Source organism: Puma concolor, chromosome A2 (genome assembly GCF_028749965.1).
Source record: "Puma concolor isolate L17-30 chromosome A2, mPumCon1.1.hap2, whole genome shotgun sequence".
Classification (NCBI taxonomy): Eukaryota; Metazoa; Chordata; class Mammalia; order Carnivora; family Felidae; genus Puma; species Puma concolor.
The window spans coordinates 169257877-169283211 of NC_141668.1; the positions used below are offsets into that span (position 1 = coordinate 169257877).

Sequence of the window (25335 nt, forward strand, 5' to 3'; positions counted from 1 at the left end):
GCAAGGCCAGATTCAGGGCGAGGAAAGTGACACAGGACGGGCAGACGCGGATCCTGTCTTCACTTGACATCTAGGCGGTTTGTTCATCATGAGCTTTGACACCACGAACACAGCATTCCTTCCGGGGACCATGTGGTTGGCGCGGGGCGGGGGTGAGCACCTCACCTCCTCATCCCTGCTCGTGGCCACCCTCCCCTCCCTGAGGGGGGCAGCGATCAGGCCACACACTTTCATCCTTGGCTCCGAGAGCTTTTATTTCTGGGGTCCGGGGTGCTGCCTGGCTACGGGACAGACAGGACAGATAGGACACGGGAGAGGGGACCACAGATTCTCCGGTGGGGGCGGGGGACGGTCAGGGCTGGCCTTGACACTGGCCAGTGTGTGCAGGGGGGGCAGCGGGGCAGTGGACACAGCCAGGGGCGGTCGGGAGGGCCCAGGCTGGTCTGCGAGTTAGGGGGGCCACTGTGGGAGCCCGGACACCCCTGCGCGGGGCCTGGCGGGCGGAAGGCCAGTGTTCTGATGCTCAGCGGCCCTGAGCCTGAAGCCTCTGCATCTGTAGGATCTGGCTCAGAATCTGCTGCACTTCTTCGTCCATCTGACCCTGGGGGTGGGGAGGCGGGGTGGGGAGGGGGCGGAGAGAGAGCCTGGGCACTCCCCATCTTCCCATTCCCTCCCTCCCCACCCCTGGAGGCCCGGAAGCTCTCCCCCCACCAGCCTCCCCCTGGAGGCGGGACTCACCTGAATGGCATACAGGAGGTGGCTCCTATACAAGGCCACCACTGCGCTGTGGTCCCTGGCAGCCTGCTGTGGGTATGGGGGAGGGGGGCTCAGAAAGCCGGACCCACCCTCCCCAAGAACATGCCCCACTGCGCTCTGGAGACCCAGAGCCCCCGCACCAGGGTGACAGCTGCTAAAATGCTGAATAATGTTCCTCCCATGCCCGCCGGCCCGTCCCTCTCCCGGGATCCCTGCCCTGTGCCCTCACCTCCCGCTGCTCCTGTAGAGTCTTAACCTGGCCACGGAGGGCCTCCACCTCCGAGAGGCCTGGGGCGGCTGGCTGGTCCTTCAGGGCCTCCTTGAGACTGAAGACTTCCTTGGACAGCTCTGTAATCTGGGGGGGGGGGGCATGGAGGGGCATCAAGGCACCCTGAGCCTGGGCGGGCGTGGGGGGTGGGGGCTTTGGACCTCTCCAGGGCGGCCAAAAGCAGCCTGGCCTGGGGGGGGGGGGCGGGGTGCTGGGCCAGGCAGCCCTGGGTTTGGGTCCCCTCCCTATTCCCTTCTTGCAGGAGATCTCGGGAAGATGACTCAACCCCTCCGAGCCTCAGTTTCCTGCTCTGTACAGTAAGGGGAGTCACAATTCTCACCTTGGAGGGTCACTGTGATTCTGAACAGAGGTTAAGTCTAAACTCTGCCTGGCAAACAACAGGTGCTCAATAAATGCAGGACTGTACTATTCTACTATGGATCAGAGGTTCTCAACCAGGGGGCCATTCTGCCCCCAGGGGACTCCAGGAGATGTCTGGGGACATCTGTGGTTGTCACACCAAGGGTGCTTCTGGCATGGAGGGGGTGGAAGCCAGGGATGCTGCTCAGCCCCCACGGCACCCAGGACGGCTCCCCGGTGACCCGTCCTGAGTGTCACCAGCGCGGAGAGGGACAGACCCTGCAACAAATCCACCATAATCTCTGCCACAATTTAATTTTCATTTTGCAAGAGGCGGTATTGGGCTCAGAGAGGTCGACTGACTTGTTCAAGGTCACACAGCGAGCTAGGGCTGGGTGACCTGGTGCCAATGCACCTGGGGCTCTGGGAGTCACATCCGCTGTCCAGTGACACGATGTGAGACTTTGAGCCGCTCACTTTGCCTCTCAGAGCTTCGGCTTGCTCATCTAGAAAACAGGAATAAGGATGCCTTCTGGCTTTTGGGATTAGAAAGGAAGGAAAAGTGATAGTGTGTGAAAACCGCTCCACCCAATAGCCACAGGCTGCTGTTAGCCATCGTTGTCCTGGTCCCAGGACCAGAACATCTGGTCCCAAGACCAGAACTTGGGAACCTGGGTTCAAACGCTGCCCGAACCACTGCATGGCTGTGTGACCTCGGGCAAGTGGCATCACCTCTCTGTGCCTCATTTCCGCAAATGGGGACAATAAAAGCACCAATCTTATGGGAAGTTGATATGAGGATTAAACGCGTAGTCCATGTCAAAGGCATGGCAGGGGGCCCAGCATGCGGTAAGTGCTCCATAAATGTCACTGTGGTTATAATTCATAGTTAGAACAGTCGCCCGTGTGTCTGAGTTGTGCCCTCCCTTCTCTGTGCCTCAGTCTCCCATCTGGAAAAGGGGATGATCTCCCAAGACTCTTTCGTCTGGGACATTCTTGGATTTCCCGTAACCTCTGTTGAGTGGGAACCCCTCAAGTGAGCACAGGAGAAGTGGACGCACCTTCTTGTCCTTTTCCTTGGCCATATCCAGGGCCTCCTGGGCGCGGCTCTGGGCCTGGCGTGCCCGCTCGGCCTCGGTGCGGAGCCCCCGCAGCTGCTGCTCTGCCGTGGCCAGCTGGGCCTCGGCCGCATGACGTTCACTCTTCATGAATAACGCCTCCCTCTGGACCTGCAGCCCAAGCCCATGTGTGACCACAAGGACACGTGGATCCCAGATGCCTGGCACCCAGAGTCTTCTGATGCTTCTATTCTGGCCTGAGGACAGTCAAGCCCGTTTTGACCTTGAGGACTTTGACTCAGGGGAGTTTGGGGTTCTTCCTGGGCACCATGAACTTTCTGACTCTGCCAGAGACTTCTGACCTGCTGGCTGTGTGGCCTTAGACAACTGACTTAACTTCTTTGTGTCTCAGTTTCCTCATATGTAAAATACGGGTAATAAAAGCCCCCACTTCACAGAGTGATAACGGGGATAAAATGAACCAATACAGGAGATCTGCTTAGAATAGCACCTGGCACACAGGAAGTGCTATATTTGAGTTGTTGTGCTGTCGTCATTACTGATGCTCTTTTCTCGTTCCGTGTCATGAAGGTTTATAGATTTCTTACAACAGGAAAGAAAACCAGAAGACTTTGGACGAAAAGCAAACCAACATCCAAACGATGACTGCATTTTCGCAAAAATACCAAGATCGGAGCAATGTCAGCTTCACAAAAACTGGTCGTGGGCTGGAGGCTGGGAGAACTTTGGCCTTTATAGAAATATTGGCTCCAGGGGGACAAGGATAATAGGTAGAGGTTCTACTCAGTACAGACTCGCTACACTTTAACAATTAAAAAAGAAAAATCAGAGGTGTCTGGGTGGCTCAGTCGGTTAAGTGACCGACTTCGGTTCAGGTCATGATCCCACGGTTCGTGAGTTCGAGCCCCGCGTCGGGCTCTGTGCTGACAGCTCAGGGCCTGGGACCTGCTTCAGATTCTGTGTCTCCCTCTCTCTCTGCCCCTCCCCTCCTCACATTCTCTCTCTCTCTCTCTCTCTCTCTCTCAAAAATAAACATTAAAATTTTTTTTAAATCTTTTTCTTGGAAAAATAATACTTATGGCTGCCACTATGGATCTCTTATACCATCATATATAGATTAAACTATTTCGTTTTCACGTGAGGACTCAAAAGTATTATGATCTCTGTTGTAGGGATAAGTGAGCAGAGGCATGGAGAGGAAAATGCTCTCCTGACGACAACCAGCGAATGTGGGCTTATTCACATGTTTTGTTATAACACCTACCAGTTTTTTTGTTTTTGCTTTTTTTTTTTTTAATTTTTTTTTTCAACGTTTATTTATTTTTGGGACAGAGAGAGACAGAGCATGAACGGGGGAGGGGCAGAGAGAGAGGGAGACACAGAATCAGAAGCAGGTTCCAGGCTCCGAGCTGTCAGCCCAGAGCCCGACTTGGGGCTCAAACTCACGGACTGCGAGATCGTGACCTGGCTGAAGTCGGACGCTTAACCGACTGCGCCACCCAGGCGCCCCTGTTTTTGCTTTTTTAAAAGAAGAGATGGGGGGCGCCTGGGTGGCGCAGTCGGTTAAGCATCCGACTTCAGCCAGGTCACGATCTCGCGGTCCGTGAGTTCGAGCCCCGCGTCGGGCTCTGGGCTGGTGGCTCGGAGCCTGGAGCCTGTTTCCGATTCTGTGTCTCCCCCTCTCTCTGCCCCTCCCCCGTTCATGCTCTGTCTCTCTCTGTCCCAAAAATAAATAAAAACGTTGAAAAAAAAAATTAAAAAAAAAAAAAAAAAAAAGAAGAGATGGAATCAAATGTCCACCACCGGGGACAAAAAATATTCCCTGGCCTTAAGAAAAGCAACAATAACTCAGCACCAAAATCTACTGGGCTCAAAATATTAGATGAAAAAAATCTCTGGGCAGGGGCGCCTGGGTGGCTCTATCAGTTAAGCTTCTGATTCTTGATCTTGGCTCGTCATGATCTCCTGGTTTGTGAGTTTGAACCCCACCTTGGGCTTTGTGTTGACAGCTTGGGATTCCTGCTTTCCCTCTCTCTGCCCCTCTCCCAGTCACTCTCTCTTTGCCTCTCGCAAAATAAATAAATGAAGTGGAAAAAAAGCCTCTGGGTGTAACATCCTCCTACTCTCGGGTTTAAGCATTGAGAACGATCATCAAACGACAAGCTCTAAACAGCCCGCCGGGAACCACAGGATGTTCTGAACCAGCGGGGAAGATGGATGTCAGGTAAAACCGTCAGTGGTTACAAAACAACGAGTGGGCCCCAATCCCTGCCTCACACCATACACACCATTCAAAGATGAAGGGTAAATGTGACTGGAATTAAAGCAATAACGTTTCTGAGAGACACTGTGACCTTGGGTGCACGGAGGTTTCATACACAAACCACAGAGAGCCCTAACCTTTCGAAAAATGATGGGGCTGGCGGCTCAGCCGGTGAAGCTCCCGACTTTGGCTCAGGTCATGATCTCCTAGTTTGTGGGATCGAGTCCTGCATTGAGCTGTTTGCTGTCGGCACAGAGCCTGCTTCAGATCCTCTGTCCCCCTCTCTCTCTGCCCCTCCCCTGCTTGCACTCTGTCTCTCTCTCAAACGTAAGTAAACATTTTTTTTTTTAATTTTAAAAAGAAAAGGAAATCAAAAAAAAAAAGAAAAGAAAAATTATGGAGTCAAAATGGCCCAAAGGTTTTTAAAAAGACACACAAACGGAACCACCCAAGAGATCTGAACGGCTGCAGGGTGGGCCATCCACCTGGAAACGCCGCCGAGGGGGTCAAGGGTCTATAGGATTGAAACCAATGGGGTGGCCACGCCCCGCGGCTGCAGGTCAGACTGCCAAGGCCAGGGGGGTGGGGGTGCGGCAGCCACGCTCACCTGGAACACCTCAGCGCTGGTTTTCTCGTGCCGTCGTGCCAGCTCCTCCAGCTGCCCCTCCAGCCGGGCCACGTCGGCCTGCAAGGCGCCCACCACGCGCTCGTGCTCCAGGCGGGCCACGCTCCCCGCGCGCTCCCGCTCCAGCTCGGCGCGCAGCCGGGCAGCCTCCTTGCCGGTGGCCACCACCTCCTGCTCCAGGCCGGCCGCCCGGCCCCGCAGCTCCAGGGCCTCCTCCTGCAGCCGGTGGTGCTCGGAGGCCGGCACGGCCGACTGACGCAGGGCCTCGGAGGCCTCCCGCAGCTCCGCCAGGCCCCGCCGGGCCTCCTCGCAGGCCGCCGCCAGCTCGGCCGCCCGGGCCTCGGCCGCATCCCGCGCGTGGCCCAGCTCGGCAGCCACCGCCCGCTGCTGTTCCCCGGCGGCCGTGGCGGTGGCCAGCTGCTCGCGGAGCACCTGCAGCTCCCGGCTCTGCTCCAGCCGCACCTCCTCCCGCCGGGCCAGCTCTGCCCGCAGGCCCCGGGCCTCCTCCTCGGCTAGCAGGCGGCCAGCGCGGGCCTCGTCCAGCCGGGCCGAGGTCGCCTCCAGCTCCCGGAGCCGGGAGTCCCGGACTCGGAGGTCCTCGCGGGCCTGCTCCAGGGCGGCTCGCAGCTGGACCGCGTCCCCGCCGCCGCCGCCGCCGCCTCCCGAGGCTCCGCCACCCTCAGCCTCGCGCATCCGCTCCCGGAGCCGGCCAGCCTCGGCCTCCGCGGCCTGGCGCTTGCCGTGGGCCGCCTCCAGCTCGGCGGCCGCCTCCCGCTCCCGTTGCCGGAGTGCCTCCTCCAAGCCACGGATCCTGGTCTCCAGCTCCGCTTGCAACTGTTCTGAGGCCTCCGCAGCACCAGGGTGCAGGACGGCGCCCAGGGGGCCCCTCGGGGCTGTGGCCTCCACGTGGGTGGTCTCTGTGCCCGGAAGCTCCGCCTCCACCTCACCCACTCCGTTGGCCTTCATCTCTGCTTCCTCGGCTTTTGGCTTTGTGGCCTCGGCTTCTGGGTTTCCTCCCTCTTCTGGAACCTCTGTTTCTGCAGCCTCGCCCCCCGTGGATCTTGTTTCTGTGGCCTCGGCGTCTGTGGGTTTTGTTTCCGTGGCCTCAGCGTCTGTGGGTTTTGTTTCCGTGGCCTCAGCGCCTGTGGGTTTTGTTTCCGTGGCCTCGGCCCTCGTGGATGCCGCTTCCACGGTTTCATCTCCTGCAGCCCCGTCGTCTGTGGCCTCGGCTCCGTCAACTTTGGTTCCCGGAGCCGTGGTGCCATTAAGCTCCATTTCCATTGGCCCGTCCCTGGTGGTCTTGACTCCCGTGCCCTTGCCCTCCCCAGGGGCCGCCTCCTCTTCTCCAGGGCCGCGATGTGCTTCCTGTCGCTCCAGTGCCCGCAGGGCGTCGGCGTGCCGCCTGCGGAGCTGGTCAAACTCAGCCCGGAGAGAGTCATAGAGGGCCAGGGGGATGACCTCGGCTGACCCGTTTACCTCCATCTCATCCTTCTCAAAGCTCTCCAGGATCTGGGAGGTGGTAGCAGGGAGCCGGTGGGAGCTTGGGGCCACGGGGGCACAAGTGGCCTTGCCGCCACCTTCCCTGCCCACAGACTCAGCCACATGCCCACGCTGACCCCCGCCTCCCCCTGGGGACAATCCCTGGGGTCCTCAGATCTGTCCCCACCCCCCCCCTCCGGTGCCGCAGTTTCCCCACCTGGACCTTCTCCATCAGCTCCTGGTTTTGTCTGGTGAGTGCAGCCACTTGCTCCCGCAGTGAGGCCAAGAGCTCCTGGGCCGAGGGGCTTAGCCGTTTGGAGAGCAGAGCCTCAGCCCCTGGTGGGCGCACAGAGTCAGCCCCAAGGGTCCTGGGCCACAGGGACGGGGGCTGGGGGTCTGGAGCGGTGGAGGAGGGCCGACCTCCCTCCCAGCTTCAAACTCTCTCCATGCCTGTGGGTCAAGGCCCCGTTTCCCGGGGACCCCAGGGACAAGGTGGGCAGGGAGGGAGGATGGGGTGGGGCTCACCTGGAAAGTCAGACAATTCACCTTCCTCATCCTGCAGGGTGGCCACGTCATAGCTCGTGTTCTCCCGCTCATTCTGGGGGGAGGGACGGGGTCCAGCTCGGGTCCTGTCCCCCTCCCCTCCCCAAATTCAGAGTGGACAGGGGTGTCCACATCTCCCACACTCCCCCGGGGCATCAGATGGGATCTGTTTGGCCCACGGAGTTTACTCAGTGCCTACTGTGTGCCGTGGGGCTACACTGGGCCCCCAGGGAGGAGCGGCGATCAGCCCCGCCGCTGCCCAAACACGCGACCACAGCCCACTGACCGGAGTCGTATGTGCGGCCTGGGTGTGTGGGCTGTGTCCTCACAGGGTCTGCGACTCCACGCGGGGGTCACGTGTCTGTGCGCGAGTCCCGGATCACGTGGCTCAGGGTTTGTGGGTCTGTGGTGAGCACGTGCGTGCGGTGTGGCCCCCCGCATCTCCCGTGTGAGCTCCTGTGATACATGTGATTTTGTGCTTGTGTTTTAGTCTGGTGTGTCCGTGAATGTTTCAACGTGTGCGTGTCCGTGTGCGCGGGCACGCTTGTGTACGTACCTATGTTTGCGAATGGACGTATTTTGGAGAATACACGTGCGTGTACACGGACCTGTGGCCCTGTCGTCCGCGTGTGATTGGATGAGAAGCGTCTGTTGGGCACACGTTGAGGGTGTACAGGGTGCGTGTGTGATTATGCGTTCACAGACGTTTTGCTGTGGTTGCCAGCTTTACGGGCAGGGCCACGTGCGGATGACCGTGGTCGTTCACCTCTGTGCCTACAGGCTACGCGTTTTGGGACGCGTCTGTTTTGTGTCCGGACGTGTGTCTGTGGGCGTGTTGCCTGTGATGGCACGTTTGCGCCGCGTTTGACTGTTGGGAGTGTGGCTGTGCGCGTGTATATGTATTGGTGTGGTTGTCCTGTAGCCGCAGCAGGAGAGGCCCCGCCCACCTCCGGCAGGGGTGAGGCCCCGCCCACCTCCAGCAGGGACAGCCTGCTCTGCAAACTCTCCACCTCGCGTCCCAGGCTCTCCTTCTCTTCCTGCTTCTCCGCCAGCAGCTGCTGCAGCTCTTGTACCTGGAAGGAGGGCAGTGGGGGGCTCGGCCAGCCTCCAGGAGGAGTCGCCGGGGGGCGGCTGGCGGGGCTGGCTCTCCCCACGGCTCCCACCTACCTGTCTCTCCAGGCTGTGTAGGGAGCTGGCCTCTGTCTCTGGCAGCTGACGGGAAGAAGAGGGGACGGGGCTCGAATCCGGGTAGAAGGACCTCCCCTCCCCGCCTCTGCTTAGTAGCCCTCCATCCCGACCGCAGACGTCCGTTGTGTCACCTCCTGCGCACCTGGCACCGCTCTGCCCCCTGACTCGTCATGAAGTATTTATTCAGTGTCAGACCCCGTTTGGGGCCGCTCATTCATTCACTGCCTCACTCAAATATTCGCTCATCCAATAAATATTCATCAAGCATCTTCTGTGAGCCCATCCTGGTCAACCATGGCTCTGCTCACAGGCTTATAGTCAAATGGGTGACCATGAATAAAATGTACGTCATGTCCAATAGCAGTAAGCACTTTGAATAGAAATAAAGGAAACTCAGGGCGCCTGGGGGGCTCAGTCATTTGAGCGTCCAACTCTTGGTTTCGGCTCAGGTCATGATCTCGTGGTTTGTGGGATCGAGCCCCACATTGGGCTCTGTACTGACAGTGAGGAGCCTGCTTGGGATTCTCTCTCTGTCTCTCTCTCTCCCCTCCTCCCTCGCTCACACGTGCCCGCTCTCACTCTCTTTTTCAAAATAAATAAATAAACATTAAAAAAAAAAAAAGAAAAAAATGAAGGGAACTGGGAAGTGAGTCCGGGGTGTCACAATTTTATATAAGGTGGACAGGGAAGGCGTCTTTGGCAAGGGGTTTCTGAACAAAGACCCAAAGGAAAAGAGGAAGGAAGCCACAGGAACATCTGGAGGAAGCGTGTTCCAAGCAGAGGGCTCAGCATGTGCAAAGGTCCTGGGGCAAGACCAGGCCTGGCGTGTTGGAGGAGCCACAAGGAGGCCCGTGTGGCTGGAGCAGAGTGAGTGAGGGGGGAGGGAGGGAGGAGGGAGCTAGGAGAGAGAGGGGGAGTCTTCCCCACAAAACTGCACTCCACCCCAGGCTGAGCCCCAGGCCTGTGTCTCTGGGGCCCCTCACCTCCTGTTTCCTCCGTTCCTGGTGCTGTTCCAGGCCCCGGATCTTCTGCAGCAGGCGGCCCCTCTCCTGGCGCAGCCGCACGATCTCCTCGTAGGCATCGCGATCATCCTGTTCCCCCCCAACCCGGGGACCCGCCACCTTCACATGAGGCCCAAGGGCTGTCCCCTCCCATATCTGAGCCAGACCTTGTGCCCCCCACCCCCCGCCCGCCCTCCCCTGTTCCGCCCCCACAGCCAGGACATCTCTCACCGGCACGGGGATGCTGGCAGGGGGCTGAGGCGCTTTCCGCTTCTTGGGGGCCCCTTGCTTTTCGTGGCTGCACACAGAGTTCTGGGGGAAGGGGTGGAGGAAGCCCGTGGGGAAGCTGCCAGCCTCTGACCCGAAGACACCAGGCCAGCAGGGCCCCGCTATCCGCCATCGACCTCAGCCCGTGCCCTCACTTCCCGTGTGAGCCCGCGCAAGACCCTGCCTCTCCCCGGTCCTCACTTATCCCAGCATGAAAGGGGCCACATCTCCAGAGAGTTCCAGATCTTAAGCTTTATGCTCAGCGTCTCTTTGTGCCTCGGTACTTGGTACCAGACCAAATTGTCTACAAGTTCCCTTTCCCCGTGGAGCTGAGATGATATACGGCTGGGAGAGAGAAAGAGGCCGCACTTGCCTCCTTCCCCGACTTCACCAAACTCGGTTCCCTCTACCACGCCGCCCCAGCCCCATGATTTGGCCCCGTTCCCCCCCCCCCCAGTGTTCTCACCCACTTCTGAGAGTTATGCTGTAGATGCTGCTATCACTTGGTAACAGCATACCCTGAAGGAAGCATTCATCCCAAACAGGTCTTCCTAGGTCACAACCCTGGGACAGAAGTCCACCTCTTCTCTCCCCAGAAAGCTCGGGACAAGGGGGAAGGTAGCGTGTGCAGGGGGACGACTCATTCACTGCTTAGGGATCCATACCTGAGATGATGCCTCGCCCGAGTCATCCTCTAGGAGGGCAGGGAAGAGAGGGAAGCAGGGTCAGGCACTCTGTTTTAGGAACTCTATTCCCAGCCCTAGGAAGGGCACTAGTGAGCCCAAGGGACTTACGGCAGGGGTGGGCTCCCAATTCCCCAAGAGTCAGGACTCCCCAAGAGTAGGACTCGACTACGTTTGCAGCTGCTGATAGGAGGGACCTTGAAACCCTCAAAAGGGGAGGACAGGGGCACCTCCAGGATGGGGCAGGTACGGGGTGCCAATTCTTAGGAAAGGCAGATATCCGAGCATCAGGATGACCCAGGAAAGCAGAGTGGACCCCCCCCCCAAGATTATTCTAAAAGCTCCGGGGACCCTCGAAACTGTTCTGAGCAGCATCGGCGGAGGCATGCTTCTATGATGCAGTAAAGAGGGTACCTTGAAACTGTCTCCAGCAGACAAAGGGAAGGAGATTCGCTTTGGCCGGGGCCTGGGGGGGGGGGGGGCAGGGCGGGGGTGCATACCACTGGGTGGTGAGGGGCGCTGAGCTGCCTCCTGCAGGAGGTGCAGGATGAGTTTGTCTCCCGCCAGGGCGCCGTAGTGGGCAGCATCCTGGCCCAGGGCGTCAGTGATGCCCGGCTGGGCCCCGCCCTGAAGCAGCACCTCCACTGTTTCGGGGCTGGCCCCCTCACAGGCCAGCATCAGGGCTGTCCTACCAGGAGAGTGGGCTGCTGAGGAAGCGAGGGCATTCTCAAACCCCCAGGCCCTCCTCCATACCCAGGCTGCGTGGGGGAGGGGAAGAGGCAACTAGATCCCCCACCCACAGAGGCTAAGAGACTTGCCCAAGGTCACACGGCATACAACGGGCCAACTGGGATGGGAGATACTCACCTGCCCTGAAGATCCTGGTCATTTGCGGCAGCCCCCTGCTGCAGGAGGAGGCGGCACAGATCTGTGTGACACATCTGAGCGGCTATGATAAGGGGCGTTGTACCTGACTGGTGGGAATCAGGGGAAGGACGAGACAAAATGTGAGAGGCCGACCTTGGGAGGTAGGGAAGCCCATACGACTGCCCCTGAACTTCACTCCAGACCCTTTTGACGCTTTTTAACGGGCGCCCGGGACGCCACCACTTGGTGACAGCGTACCTCAAGTACAGTGCCCAAAAAGTTCCCGGAGGCTCACCCGATCTCGGGGACTCGGATGTGCCTTGAAAGAGCAAAGGACTTCTGAGCAGGAAATGCAACCGCCAGCCGCTGGAAAAAGAAGAAGGGTAGGTAGGGCAAGGTTTAGACATTTTGGGGGGGGGGGCGGGCCTTCTGCCTGGCGTGATTCTTATCCCTTATTTTGTGACAGAAGTTCCTACCTTCCCTGGGAGGGCAATAGCAAAGGTATGCCTCCGTATTTTACAGATGAGGAAACTGAGGCCCACCCAGGTGCACGGTCAGCCAGTAGGGTAAGAGACAGAGCTAGGATCAGGTCTGCTAATTCCCTGTCCCAAGTTCCTGCCACATCCCACCATGGCTCTCTTTCAAGGTGGAAGTTTGGGCTAATTTTTATGCATTTCCTCTCTTCGCTTTAGCCAGCAGTACGTGCCTACCACGGGCCAAGCCTCATACAGAGACTGGTAATGTTCACTGGAGGGATCAGACGTCAGCTGAGCCTGGGCAGGCTTCATGGGGTTTGACGTGAGTTCTGAGTCTCGAAGGTGAAAAGGAAGAGGGTAGAGGTTTCTTAGGAGCCGTGAAGCGAGAAACAGCCTTGTAAGGTCAAGGAAGGGGGAGACGGTGCGTCCAGAGCCGCAAAGGAGGAAGGGTTTCATGCCATCACTAGAAATGTCAACAAGAGGGGCGCCTGGGGGGCTCGGTCGGTCAAGGCTCGGGTCATGATCTCACAGTTCATGAGTTCGAGCGCCGCGTGGGGCTCTGTGCTGACAGCTGAGAGCCTGCTTGGGATTCTCTCTCTCCCTCTCTCTCTCTCTGTCCTTCCCCCACCTTCTCTCTCTCTCTCAAAAAAGAAAGAAATGTCAAGAAGACCTATCTGATGATCTGCTGTGTGCTCGAGGGGGTACGGCATTTGGTTTTCTGCTGCAATCCCAGTGCTTGGAACAGAGCCTGACACATCGCACGAACTTAAATATTTATTGAATGAAATAACCGGCTGAGCTTCCACAGTGTGACCACTAGGTGGCAGCACACGCCAACTGCCCGGAAGTTTCAACCCACGATTAAAACCCCCAAAGCAAATCCCAGCTTATTCTGTGTTTCCAAAAGGTCAGGCATTTCTTGAGTCATGAGCCTGATCTCATGGGCATGGTGGACAGATGCCGGGTTGGGTTCTGGTTCAAGCGGGCGGGTCCCTTGGCCTCCCTCAGGAAGGAGTTTGGATTCAAGGACTATGAAGGATGCTTGGATCTTTGCCCTTCCTGAGACTCCCTAGGAAAGTACATTCTGGTCACTGTCCTTACCACCACCATCGTTCTCGCCCAGGCCTGGTGCTTGGGGGTCAGACAGCCTGAGTCTTCCCCGCTTTCTCGTGGCTGAGCCTCAACCACCTTGCCTGTCCGATGGGGTGACTGGGGCTCAAGGTGTTCCTGAGGATTAATGCTGAGCCCGGGGACTCGCGCACAGCAGGGACTCGGTGAGGAAAAAGGAGGAAGGAGGCAGAACGCTCGCGGCCAGTCCCCCAGGACCCGGAGTAGAATAATCCCAAGCCCAGCACCCTCTGGGTCATGGTGGGCAGGGCAAAGCTGGGCTGCACCCACCTGCATGATGCAGGGCTGTCCATCCACTGCTGTCCACGATATCCACGACGCAGGACGCCTGGGGAGGGAGGGGTGTGGGTCGTTGGAGGCTCTCCAGGAACTGGGACCCGCCCCTTCTTGGGCTCTGCAGTATTTCAGGCTCCCTACCTACCTATCTCTCCCCTCCCCCGTGCCCGCTCCGCAGACCCCACCTCCTCATGGACTCCCAAGTGACTCTCTTCGCTTTTTCATGAAATTTGGTGACAGAGGGACTCATTGGGAGTTCAGGAGCAGCTGGGGGCTTGGGGGCTTGACGAGAGCTCCGAGAGTGGCTGTAGCCACCACCTAGGGTTTGAGGAGAAGCTGGGGCTCAGGAGATGCCTGGTGTTGGGAGCATATCTCGGGTGTGTGAAGTATCTGGACACTCAGGGAGTATCTGCTTGTCCAGGGAGTAGCTGGGGCTCAGGAGCAAAGGAGGCTAAGACACACCCAGGATTCAGGGAGTATCTGGTGGTGGGGGGTGCGGTTCAGGGAACTGCTAGAAGTCAGGGGTAGCCAGGGGAAGGGAGTATCTCCGTTAGGGGAGTATCTGACACGAGGGGGTAAATGACCTGTAGCAGCTGTTCCAAGCACTGTGGGTGCCCATACTTGGCCGCCAGGTGGAGGGCATTGTAACCTGAAAGGCAGGGAGGGTTCGCTAGGGTTCCACATACTCAAGGAGCTTCTGGCTGCTCCCCAAATCTGTGTCAACTATCTGCGAGGACTTTCTGTGTCCCGTGAACGCCCCAAAGCCCAGGTACTTCTCCAAACCGTGCTACTCCCCGTAGCTGGAGACTCTCCAGGGGCCAGCTAGTCTGTGTCCCAGACATTCTCATCTCGACTATACTCCACACCCTCCCACTTCTGAGGCCCTATTGCCCCAGCCACGGTCCATGTCCCCAGCCCCTCCTCCCCATGTCCCCAGCCACCCTCCGTGCTCGACAACATGCAGCTCCAGCCCTGTCCCTCGGAATCCCGCTGTTGCGTATGCTCCCGCTAATCCACAAACCCTTGCTATCCCACGGGCGGCCTGTGCCTCCTACGATGTCCGGAAGTTTCAGCCAGGGCTATGCTCCCCCCCTAGTTACTTCCAGAGCCCCAGCCACTCCCTTTGGCCACGCCTTCTGTCTCAGACATTCCCTCAGAGCCCTCGTTAAGTCATACACCCAGACTCTCCTTTGGCTCCAGCTCCTCCCAGCTAATCCCTAAACCCCAGCTACTCCCCATACGTCAGATACTCCCTCCCCCTTCCCCCCAAATTCCACTTGTTATTCTCCCCTCCCCAGGTACTTCTCAAGCTCAGGGAATCCTCTGTTCCAGCTAATTCCTCTGCCTTAACCACTATCTGAGTCCTGGCCACTTCCCGCCCACGAGCTGTCGACTCACCTTGATTGGTGCCAGCTACATAGTCTTTTTTCTTGTTCACTGCAGCCTGACAAATCCCTGTGCCTCCCGGGGTGGGGGGCACTGAACGGAACCCCCGCTTTTTCAGCAGGTCGCTGAAGCCAGGGAGCGGGACCTGAGTGGACCTGCGGGCTGAGCCCCCGGTCTGAGCTCCTCATCCCTCCCCCGGGGCCCAGCAGGCAGTACCTGCCCCATCGGTGCTCATGACGTTGGAGCCCTGTGCCAGCATCACCTCTAGGCAGCTGGCTGCTCCCCGCATGGCAGCCAGGTGGAATCTGGAGGTCGGAGGCCAGGGATCAGCGGCAGGATGGCCGCCCCTCATCCCTCCACCCCCAGGGTGTGGGCACTCACGCGGACTTGCCCTCGGGGTCCAGCTTCGTGGGCACCAGCCCCTTGCGGGTGATGAGAGTGGCCACCCGTGCAGCGTCGTCGTTCTCCACCGCCTGTAGCAGTCGCTCGTCACTTTTGCCCCACTCCTGGCTCTACAGGGCACACCCAGAGGAGAGTGGGGCCAGGCGATCGCGGTCCCCTCCCTGCTCCCCCCTGGCCGGGGCTCCAGGCTTCACTGCCTGCCCTTGGGCACTTGCCTGGCGCCTGCCTCTGGCGGCCGGCTTCGGGATGGGGCAGGGGCCACAGGGCGGGCAGGAGCCAAGGTCAGCGGGGCTGAGCCGCAGCTGCAGGGGGAGGTAGTCCTGGGCGGGGGTCTGAGACAGCGTCCCCCAAGCCTACATCCCCCAGCGTCCGCTCCCAGGTCCATACAACAGCCATTACCATCATTGTCCCATTAAATCCCCCCCCCCCCGCATCTTTCCAGAAATTGTCCCCAGCCAGCCCTTTAGTGAAAGCCACCTTTCCAAACATCACCCCCACCTCCAAAATCTTCCCATGGGAACCCCTAAAAGGGTCCCTTTAAATGTCTTCCAGAACCATCTGTCATCTATCCTTCTTAAACTGTCCCTGAAATGCCACAATTGTCCCCTAAATGTCCCAAGATCCGTGCTCTAAACAACCGTAGCGTGAAATACATTCCAAAACGTCTTCCCCAAATATCCGAAGTGTCTCCAAAATCATCCCCCCAAATGACCCCAACATCTGGCCTAAAAATGTCCTTCCAAAAATATCCCTTCAATGTTCTCTGAAATTATACTCCAAATGTCACTATATTTTCCCGAGAATGGTTCCTTAAAACATAGTCCAAATTATCCCCTCAAATGAACTCACCCAAAACGGGTCCCCGAAACTGTCCCTCCAAATGCCCTCTACATTTTCCCGTGTCCCCTTCTGTTCTCAAAGCTGCCTCCCCAAACATCCACCCCTCGACCTCTGCCCCCCTCCTCCCGCACCCCCCTCACTGCCGGTCCTTCCCGGGCCTGGGGGCGGGGGTCCGGTCCTGGCCCAGCCAGGGGCGGGGAGGGGCGGGCAGGGAGGGGAGAGTTAGGGCCCGAGCCCCGCCCGCTCCCGCGCCCCCTCCCCTGGCCCTACCGCGCAGGAGGCGGCGGCGCACACGCACAGCTGCTTCATGGCGGCCAGGGCGCCAGGTGCCCGGCGCGGTGCTCCGGGAGGCCACCGGGCCGGAGCGGGGGGTTGGGAGGGGGGCCCGGAGGGAGGGGCAGGAACGCCCGCGGGAGGGGCTGGAGGGGGCCGGAGAGAGGGACAGGGGGCGGGAGGGAAGGGCTGGAGGGGGCCGGGGCGGGGCAGGGGGCGTCGTGGGGGGGGGGGGTCGGGCGGAGGGAGGGGCCAGAGGTGACTGGGGGGAGGGGCTGGAGGGGGTGGGAGGGGAGGGGCCGGAGGGAAGGGATGGAGGGCGTCTGGGCGGGGCTTGGAGGGGTGAGGGTCCGGAGTGCCCGCGCGCCGCGCCCCCTCCCGGAGACCCCCGCCCCCAACGGTAGGGGTCTTGCTGGGGAGAGGCTGGAGGAACCGGGAGGGAAGGGCTGGAAGGACCCGGAGGGAGGGGTAGAGGCCTCCGGAGGGAGGGGCTGAAGGGGCCCGGGGGTGGGGCTGGAAGGACCCGGAGGGAGGGGCTGAAGGGGCCCGGGGGTGGGGCTGGAAGGACCCGGAGGGCGGGGCTGGAGGGGTGAGGGTCCAGAGTGCCCGAGCTCCACCGCCCTGCCCGTGCGCCCCGCCCTCTCCCGGAGACCCCGCCTCCACGGTAGGGGTCGTGCCGGGGCGGGGCTGGAGGAACCGGGAGGGAGGGGCTGGAGGAGGCCAGGGGCGGGGCTGGAAGGACCCGGAGGGAGGGGCTGGAGTCAGGGTCCGGGGTGCCCGCGCGCCCCGCCCCCTCCCGGAGGCCCCGCCCCCACGGTAGGGGTCGTGCTGGGGGCGGGGGGTGGGGGGGCTAGGCTCTGGGGCGCAGTGCCGCCCGGGCACTACCTGACTTTCCTGCCGCGAGGGGGATGCGGCGAACGAGGCCCGCCTCCCTCGCCCCCGCGGGCTCCCACTGGATCTCCAGGGATCCGCCTGCGTCGTCTCCGCCTCGTCTGAGCTGGCTGCGGGTCGCGGGTGACTCCGGCCTGAGCCCTCTCGGCGGACGCAGCTTCCCACTGCTGCCTGGCCATCATTCATTCACTCTTGCACCCGTGGGACCCAGCAGTCTGACGAACTTGAATTTGAATCCAGGGCCCTGCACCCAGGCCCCTCACATTTAACGCCTGTGCGACCCAGTCAAGGTACTTACCTGCTTTGGACATCGCCTTCCTCATCTGGAAAATGGGGTTCAAAACAAACAGTAGCTACTACACGCGGTGTTAGCGAGAGGACTAATGAGGTACTCTGTGCAAAGCCCTCACTGGTGCCCAGTAGGCAGCAAGTGCGCGATAAACACGGATTCGTTCGTCAAAGGTGTGCTTGCGCCCATGTGCATGTCTAATGCTGAATCCTGGGACACAGGCCATAGTAGGTGGTCAGTTAAATCACTGGAAAGTAGAGTGGACACAGCTCCTCCCAAGGGGCTGGTAGGGTCTGTGTTCGCTGGTTGTTTTCTCAGACTGGGAGCCCCCTGACCGCAGGGCCAGGCTGAGGCCTCCCTGGCACAGACCTGGCACCTCGGGGTGGGGTGGGACAGTTGATAAACGTTTGCTGAGTGAATGAATGACTCACAAGGCCCTCTGGGCCATGTGAATTTCATTTACTGACTCTGCTTGTCCTACGGGGATGCCTGGTGCTGCAGTGGGCCTGGCACTGACAGATGCCGCTGTTATCACTGGGGTCCCTGGGGAGACAGGGACACCCATGGATTGATGAACCAGGGTGACTGGGGCTGCGATGGGGGCAGCCCAGGCCAGCTGGGAGCTCAGAGAGGACTCCTGACCCTGGGGAGTCTGGGAGGGCTTCCTAGAAGAGAGGGCATCTGAGCTGAAACTTAGAGGACGGCCAGGATCCCCCCGAGTTAGGGGGTGGCAAGGACAAGATCACGTTCAGGAGGAATCGTGAAGTTCTCGCTCGCCTCAACCAGCCCAGTTACCTGTGCCCTGATCCAGGACCAGCTGGATGAGGGTCATAACTGAAGGGTAGGGCAGAGGAAGAGGGGTGTCCCTGGGAGGAGGGGGAAACCAGGAATGTGGGACATCAGGGGAGCCACTAAAGGTTGCAAACTGGCCCACCATGTTGATGTGGCTGCAAATTCACAAAGGGGCCAGCAGAGGGGGGGAGGGGGGGAGGACACAGGGATGAGAGGGGAGAGTAGGGGTGAGTATAGCGATGGCCTTCTGGGACCTGAGTTTAGCAGCAGTGACTGCAGACAGGAGGAGGGGGCTTGAGTCCAGCTTGGTCATGTTCTGCACACTGTGACTTTGGCCTAGGCACGCTCCTTCTCTGGGTCTCAATTCCCCAACCGCTAGATGGGACGGTCAATGCAACAGACAGCATAAAGCCGGGTTCCTCCACTCAGGCACTGCGGACATTTCAGGGCCAGATCGTTCTCTGCTGGGGGGCTGGCATGGGTGCCGTGGGGGCTGAGCAGCATCCCTGGCCCCCACCCACTTGAAGCCAGGAGCACCCCCCAATGCGACCACCACAGATGTCCCCAGACATGGCTCGGGAGGCAAGATCTGTCTGGCATTCTTCTTAGACACCTTTGCGCAGGAGGAAGGAGAGGTGGGGCAGGAAGATGGAGGGTTTGGTAATAAGCAGTTGGGGAGGGGTGGGTGTTGAGGGCTCCTGTCTCTCGCACCCAACCCACCAGCCGACCCTGCAAACTCGATCAACGTACCCAATCTTGCCTGTGGGCCAGCCCTGTCGCTGGAGGCTCCATCTGGGGATACCTCCTCCCTGGTCTCCTAGCCCTTGCCCTTGTCTCCCAGCTTCCTAAAGCCCCCATCTTCCTCCTGCTCAAAAGCCTCCACAACCTCACTCGGCGTAAAATCCAGACTGCTCTCAAGGCCCAAGAGGTTCTACAGAAACTGGTCCCCGGGACCAAATCCCAGCCCCCCTCCCCCAGTTTCCTGTGGCCCAAGAGCTAAGAATAGTTTTTACACTTCTAAGTGGCTGGGGGGAAAAAAAGATCAAAAGGAGAGTAATATCTTGTGAAGTGATGCGTGACAATGACATGAAATTCACATTGCGCGTCCATAAATAAAAGTTTTCTTGGGGCGGAGCCAGGCCCATCCATTCAGAGCAGCCAATGGCTGCTCTCAAGCTGCATTGGCAGAATTGAGGGCTGAGGGCCCTTGAAGACAAAAATATCACAGCCTGGCCCTTCACAGGGAGAATCTGCCCACCCCTGCTCCACACAGTACCCCCTGGCAACTTCCTGGGCCCATCTCCCCTCCATTTTCTCTGGTCAGACCCATCACAGTGGCCTCCTTTCTGGTTTTGGCCTCGGCGCTCGCAGTGCCCTCTGCCTGGAGCACCTTCCCTCCCCCACGGTCTACAAGGCCTGTTCCTCTCCTACTGTTCGCACTGGGCAGTACCCCGGAAGAGGCTTTATTAGCAGTTTTGTTTTTTTTTTTTTTTCCTCCCTGTTCTTACTAGCTGATGCCACACTGCGAACCTTCCGAATACATTGTTTCCCTTTGGTCTAACCCCGCCCCCTAGGATGTCAGTTCCGCACCGGCGATCTTTGTCCACCTCAGTCACTACTGTATCCGCAGCTGATACCAGGTACGGATTTTGCAAGGCCTGGTGCAAGATGAAAATGCGGGGGCCTCCTGTTCAAAAATCATTAAGAGTTTCAAGATGGCGAGAAGAGAGCAGTAAACCAAACTGGGGCCCTTCTGAGTGAGGGTCTGCGAAGCTGGCCCTCATCTCCAGTGTCTACAACAGGGCCTGGCGCATAGTAGGTGCCCCATCAATGTCTGTTGAAGGAATTAAAGAAATAGTGACTCTGGGGAATGAACACGCGAGACACACTTTCCAGGAAGCCTTGAGGAACTGGGGATCTATGGGTTTCTAAAAACTCCAATCTTCTTCCTTGTGGGATTTTTCTAAAACTTGAAATCAGGGAGAGGCAGGGGGGGAAGCCCAGGACTAGGCTCACGGCTCCCAGTTAAATCCCATTTTACAGATAGAAAAACTGAGGCCCGGAAGGGTTCCAAGAAGGCTCAGAGCGGGTATCAGGATGTGTTGGGGCCTTGGAGAAAAGGCTGCTATTAAAGAAGCGGAAGGGGCGGGGGGGGGGGGGGGGGCGCCTGGGTGGCTCAGCGGATTGGGCGTCCCACTTCAGCCCAGGTCAGGATCTCACAGTCTGTGAGTTCGAGCCCCGCGTCGGGCTCTGTGCTGACAGCTCAGAGCCTGGAGCCTGCTTCAAATTCTGTGTCTCCCTCTCTCTCTGCCTCTCCCCTGCTCATGCCCTGTCTCTGTCTCAAAAATAAATAAAAACATTTAAAAAATAATAAAGAAGCAGAAGGGGCGGGGTGCTTGGGTGGCTCAGTCAGTCGAGCATCCGACTTTCACTCAGGTGATGATCTCACCGTTCGGTTCCTGAGTTCGGGCCCTGCATCAGGCTCTCTGCTGTCCGTGGCACAGCCCGCTTGGGATCCTCTGTCCCCCCTCTCTCCCTGCCCCTCCTCCGCTCTCGCTCTCTCTCAAAAATAGGCATTAAAAAAAAAGCGGCAGCAGCAGCACAAAGGAGTGGGGAAGGACTGAGCAAGAGGGTGGTGGCTGGACCGTGTCCTGAGAATTGGGAATGAAAAGCCCCCAGAGACAACGGGGGGGGGGGGGGGGGGGGGAGGGGGGAGGGGGGTGTCTGTGCGTCTGCAGTCACGAAGTCACGGGTGTTTGCTTTCTTCCCTCAGGGGAGCGGGCAGAACAAAAGCTGAACTTGACTCCAGCTGTCTGCCCAGAAACTGGAGCCTCCGGTGGAGGGAGGGACAGCGAGATGCCCGGTGGGGGGGATGGAGCACAAGCTTCTCCCCCTTCCGCTCCCCTGCCGCCCTCCGACCTCTCTCCGCAGGCTCCTCCCTGCCACCCAGACACCACCCCCCCCCACCCCACCCCCCCCACCCGGTCTGAGGTTTTTAACACCTGTCTGCCCTCCACCACTCACCCCCATACCTGTGTGAGACCCCTAACACACCCACTTCCCAAATTAGGAGTCTGGGTTTGCTTTTTGTCTTTTTTTTTTTAAACTGCACAAAGTTTTTGAAGGATTTGATCTTGATAGAATTTGCCTTTCGAAATTAAACGATTATACGCTTTGGTTTACCACCGGCTACAACATCTCAGGAGTTCTTGGGGGGGGTAAGCGTGAACAGTCCAACTTAGGAACTGACTCCAAACAGGATGAAGAATTTTAGGATCCTTCCACAATGAATCAGGCTGACTCCGGGCCACAGTTGATAGGGGCTAATGAGCCATTTATTCCTGTCTCTGTGTCTCTGTCTCTGGGTCTCCCTCTCTCTCTGCCCCTCCCCTGCTTGCGCTCTGTCCTTCTCTCTCTCAAAGATAAATAAACGTTAAAAAAAAAAAAAAAAAGAGATGAATAAAACCCAAGCTAGGTGAAATAAATAAAAACAAATTCACTGACGTTACATTTGAACTTTTAAAAATTAAATGCAAATAAATGAAAGGAAAAGGGACGTTAAGCTTAATAACTAACAAATAAATAAGGTCAGTTGGGAAAACTGAGGGGGCCACGGGGGACTGGTGACAGGCCCGCAGTCACCCAGCTAGTCAAGCAGAGCCAGCTGACCTGGGTCTCTGTCCTGTGTCTCTTCCTGTGGCGAGTGTGAAGTCAAGCGTGACCAAGGCCAGGCACAAAAGGGTGTTCTAACCCTAGATTCTCTCAGTCTGTGCCCTGGACTTGGGGGGGAGGGAGTCGAGGAGTGAGTAGGACTGAAGACAAAGCATCTCTCCTGGGGAGTTCACAGTCCAAGGAATGGCTGCATGGGGAGCCAGCTCCAGCCCACCTCAGGACCTTTGCACCGCCTGCTTCCTCTGCCCGGGATGCAATTCTTGGAATATGCGCACGCAATTCCCTCCCTCTTTCCCTTCTAATCTTTGCTCGAATATCAGCTCCTTGCTGAGGTCTTTCTTGACAACTTGCTTTCAAACTGCAGCCATCTCCCCTGCCCTAGATGCTCCAGTCCCCTTTCCTTTTCTTGGTCTCTGTGGCCCCAAACATGCCTTTTCAGCTGTTTATCCTGTTTAGTACGCATCACCCCCCACTCAGCTGTCCGCTCCACCGGGGGCAGGGATTTCCTCAACGCCCGCCACAGTGCCTCCTGCAAGCATTTGGTGAACGAACCCCTCAAAAGCAAGAGCTGGGGGTCCCCCAGGAAAGTGAGTCCGCAGAAAAGCAAGCGGTCACTGGAGCTTGGGAGAATGGAGATTCTTCGGGACAAAGAAGAGTGTTACTGAAGCCAAACAGGGTGGGGGCCGTGGAGGGTCGGACAGGCAGCGATGCAGGAGAGGGCTTCCTGGTGGAGGGAACAGGAGGGGCTGGAAACTGAACAGGAAGCAGTGGGGACATGAGGACAGCAGGGGGCAGTAGACAGGAAAGGGAGGAGAGGGGACAGAAGCCAAAGGGGGGATTTGAACCTGTGGGTGGTGAGGAACCACAGGAGGGTCCGAACGGGGAGGGGGGTGGCCTGGTCCCTACTGAAGCCACCAAAAGGATGGGCTGAGGGGCAGAGGACAATGCTCCAAAGGCCCAGGGGCTCCTCGGCCAGGCCCCGGGGCACAGGAGCCTGAAGATGGGGGGCACCGAGCATCTCAGCGGCCTCAGACTCACCTCTGTCTTCTTAAATCGTGCCCGCAGGGTCTTCATGGCCAGCGTCTGGCGTTTCTCCTCAGCCCAGGCCACCTGGGAAAGCACCAGAGTGGGGTGGGAATGAGGGACCCCGTGAGCAGGAGGGCCACCTGCCTCCCCCTTCTCAGAAGGACAGCTTCCTCTTCCCTGGGCCAGCTCAGACCCTAGAGCAGGACAGGGACACAGGATGCCCCACCCCCTGACTGCTGTGTGCCCTCTGGCAGGTCTCTTGCCCTCTCTGAGTTTCACTTTCCTCACCCTTAAAAAGATGGACACAATCCCCTCTTGACCAACTCGTGGTCAGTTTTCAGTGGCGTCCTTAGCATATAGTAGGTGTGCAGGAAACGCACCTGCTGAAGCAGCTCAAGCCTTTTCCGGTCTCCAAGCTCTCATCTGTGTGGTTATTCCCGCACGGCATGCCCGTTTGTCCCCATTCCCTCTGGTAAGCTCCTATTCACCCTTCACAGCCCATTTCCAAAAGCCCGTGTTCTGATGAGCTTTGCCTGTCGTCCACAGGCTGAACTCTAACTCCCCCAACTGGGTTCCCCTACCCCTAGTTGGGTCCCTTCCTCTGCCCCAGCCCTGGCTTCGTAGGCTGGAAGTGGTCTGGGCTGGTACCGTCTTCCTGAACAATGAGGGGCCCCTGGGGGCCAGGCCCAGAGCTGAGGCCTCTTAGCACAAAGGCTTGTTTGGGATTCCTTCCTCTTTTGAGTGGGATTGCTTTTTTTAAATTTATTTATTTCAAGAGAGAGAGGGAGGGAGAGAGAGAATCCTAGGCAGGCGCCGCGCGGCCAGCGTGCAGCCCGACGCGGGGCTTGATCCCGTGTACTGCGGGGTCGTGACCTGAGCCAAAGTCACGCGTCGGAGGCTTAACCAAGCGAACCACCCAGCCGCCCCGAGTGGGATTTTTTGAAGGCATGTCCCACACCCATCCATCCACGCCCCACCCCCCTGCATTCATCCATCCACTTTTCCACCTACCCACCCGTTTATTCCCCCACCCCTCCACCCATCACCCTACCCACACTGTACTCACCCCACACTTTCTCTTCTGCCTCTGTCTCAATCAAACCTAGAGCAGGAGGTAATAAGATAGCCAAGGGGAGTCCACAGGTTGCCAGGGCAGGAGGGAAGCCATGGGCTTGGGGGACGAGAGTGGCTTTCTGGAAGAGGGGAGGATATATAAAGCAGGACCTAGTGGCCAGGCAGGAGGCTGAGCAGGGCGGCAGCCGTTAAAAGAAGGTAAGTGCCCTAGAGAGTGCAAAGGCTGGGAAGTGGGAAGTGTGTGTGTGTGTGTGTGTGTGTGTGTGTGTGTGTGTGTGTGTGTCAGGGTGTCTGGGTAGCTCAGCAGCACAGCTAGGACATACACACACACCTCTCCTTTCTCCCACACACCAGGGCTCCAAGGCAAGAGGCTGAGGCCCTAAGGGGGGGGTCTCCATCCCAAGCTTCCCTCACTTCCTCCTCTCCTACCTCCAGCAACGCCAGTGACTCCAGCACTCGGCCTCCGCGCCCACGGCGGGCTCCAGTTACCTGCTCCCAGCCGGGCCACCAGTCACACCGGCAGCTCCAAGCGCTCAGCTCTGACACCCGATCGGCTCTGAGGGCAGCCGCCCCAGGGGGCCGGGGGTGAACAGAGGGAGGAGACAAGCCGGCTGCGGGGCTGCCTGCTGGCCAACGAGCTCAGGCGGGAAGACACCTACTGTTCTCTCACCACCCTCCACCTCTCCTCCTAGCCTTTGTCCTCGTTGTGTCTTCGCCAGCAGCGCCCTTTCTGCGCCCCATGTCACTCCCAACCGGCTCACTCGCCCCATCTCATTTCTGCTCGCTCCTACTCACTCTCTGGATCTTTGCTGCAACACCGCCTCCTCCAGGAAGCCTTCCCGGAGGCACCCAGGCTGAGCTCCCTTATGGCTCGGGGCCCTCATGGCAACTTAATCGGACTAAGTCACCACTGCCCGGTCACTTGTGTCCATCTTCGCCACAAGGTGCCGCCTTTGCTCCCCGGTGTTTCCCGGGCACTCAGTAGGTGCTCAACACGTGTTTCTTAAATGCATCCTCAAGGCCACCAGCCCCAGTGGCCTTGAGCAGTTTCTCTAGCGGTGCACCAGTCCGGCTGGGTGGAGACTGTCACCCACCTGGATAACGTTCGGGTAATTCAGGGCGGCGTCCAAGACCCTCCCACATGCCCCCCCGCCCCCCCACCCCCGCACACAAATGCAGGGTAGTCGTGACTTTGTAAACTTCTGAAATGTGCAGCAGACAGAGCCTTGACTAGAAGCACGAGCTCCCTGTCGTCCCGAGAGGCGTGGGGACCTCAATTTACGCATTTGCAAAAAGAAGAAAGGGGAGCACCGGCCGCTCGTGCCCCTCACTTTAGAGGTGACTGCAGAACTCTCACGTGGACGGCTGGCCCCGTTTCCCGCTACCTAAGGAAGCGGGCTCCTCTTTGCCAGCAGTTGAGATGGCGCCTGC

At 58.8% G+C, this 25335-nt stretch overlaps 1 protein-coding gene across 14 annotated transcripts; it reads right to left on the bottom strand.

Moving 5' to 3' along the window:
- Positions 1–236: 236 nt before the first annotated feature.
- ANKRD24 (ankyrin repeat domain 24) lies at positions 237–25028 on the bottom strand. Of its 14 annotated transcripts, none has more exons than XM_086699464.1 (22): positions 24700–25028; positions 22843–22914; positions 15263–15349; positions 15027–15157; positions 14862–14950; positions 13844–13908; positions 13254–13311; positions 11675–11745; positions 11380–11486; positions 11013–11200; positions 10495–10523; positions 9794–9874; positions 9545–9652; positions 8541–8585; positions 8348–8446; positions 7356–7428; positions 7048–7166; positions 5334–6860; positions 2446–2613; positions 986–1111; positions 739–804; positions 237–601 (listed from the first exon to the last, which is right to left on the bottom strand). In XM_086699464.1, the coding sequence occupies exons 2-22, from the start codon at positions 22876–22878 to the stop codon at positions 524–526; spliced, it is 3351 nt and encodes a 1116-aa protein (XP_086555590.1). In that variant the 5' UTR covers positions 22879–22914; positions 24700–25028; the 3' UTR covers positions 237–523. The 14 variants fall into 14 exon arrangements, with proteins under 14 accessions (XP_086555590.1, XP_086555589.1, XP_086555588.1 ...); XM_086699463.1 differs by having other exon boundaries at positions 24334–25028; XM_086699462.1 differs by having other exon boundaries at positions 23897–25028.
- Between the last annotated feature and the right edge of the window lie 307 nt (positions 25029–25335).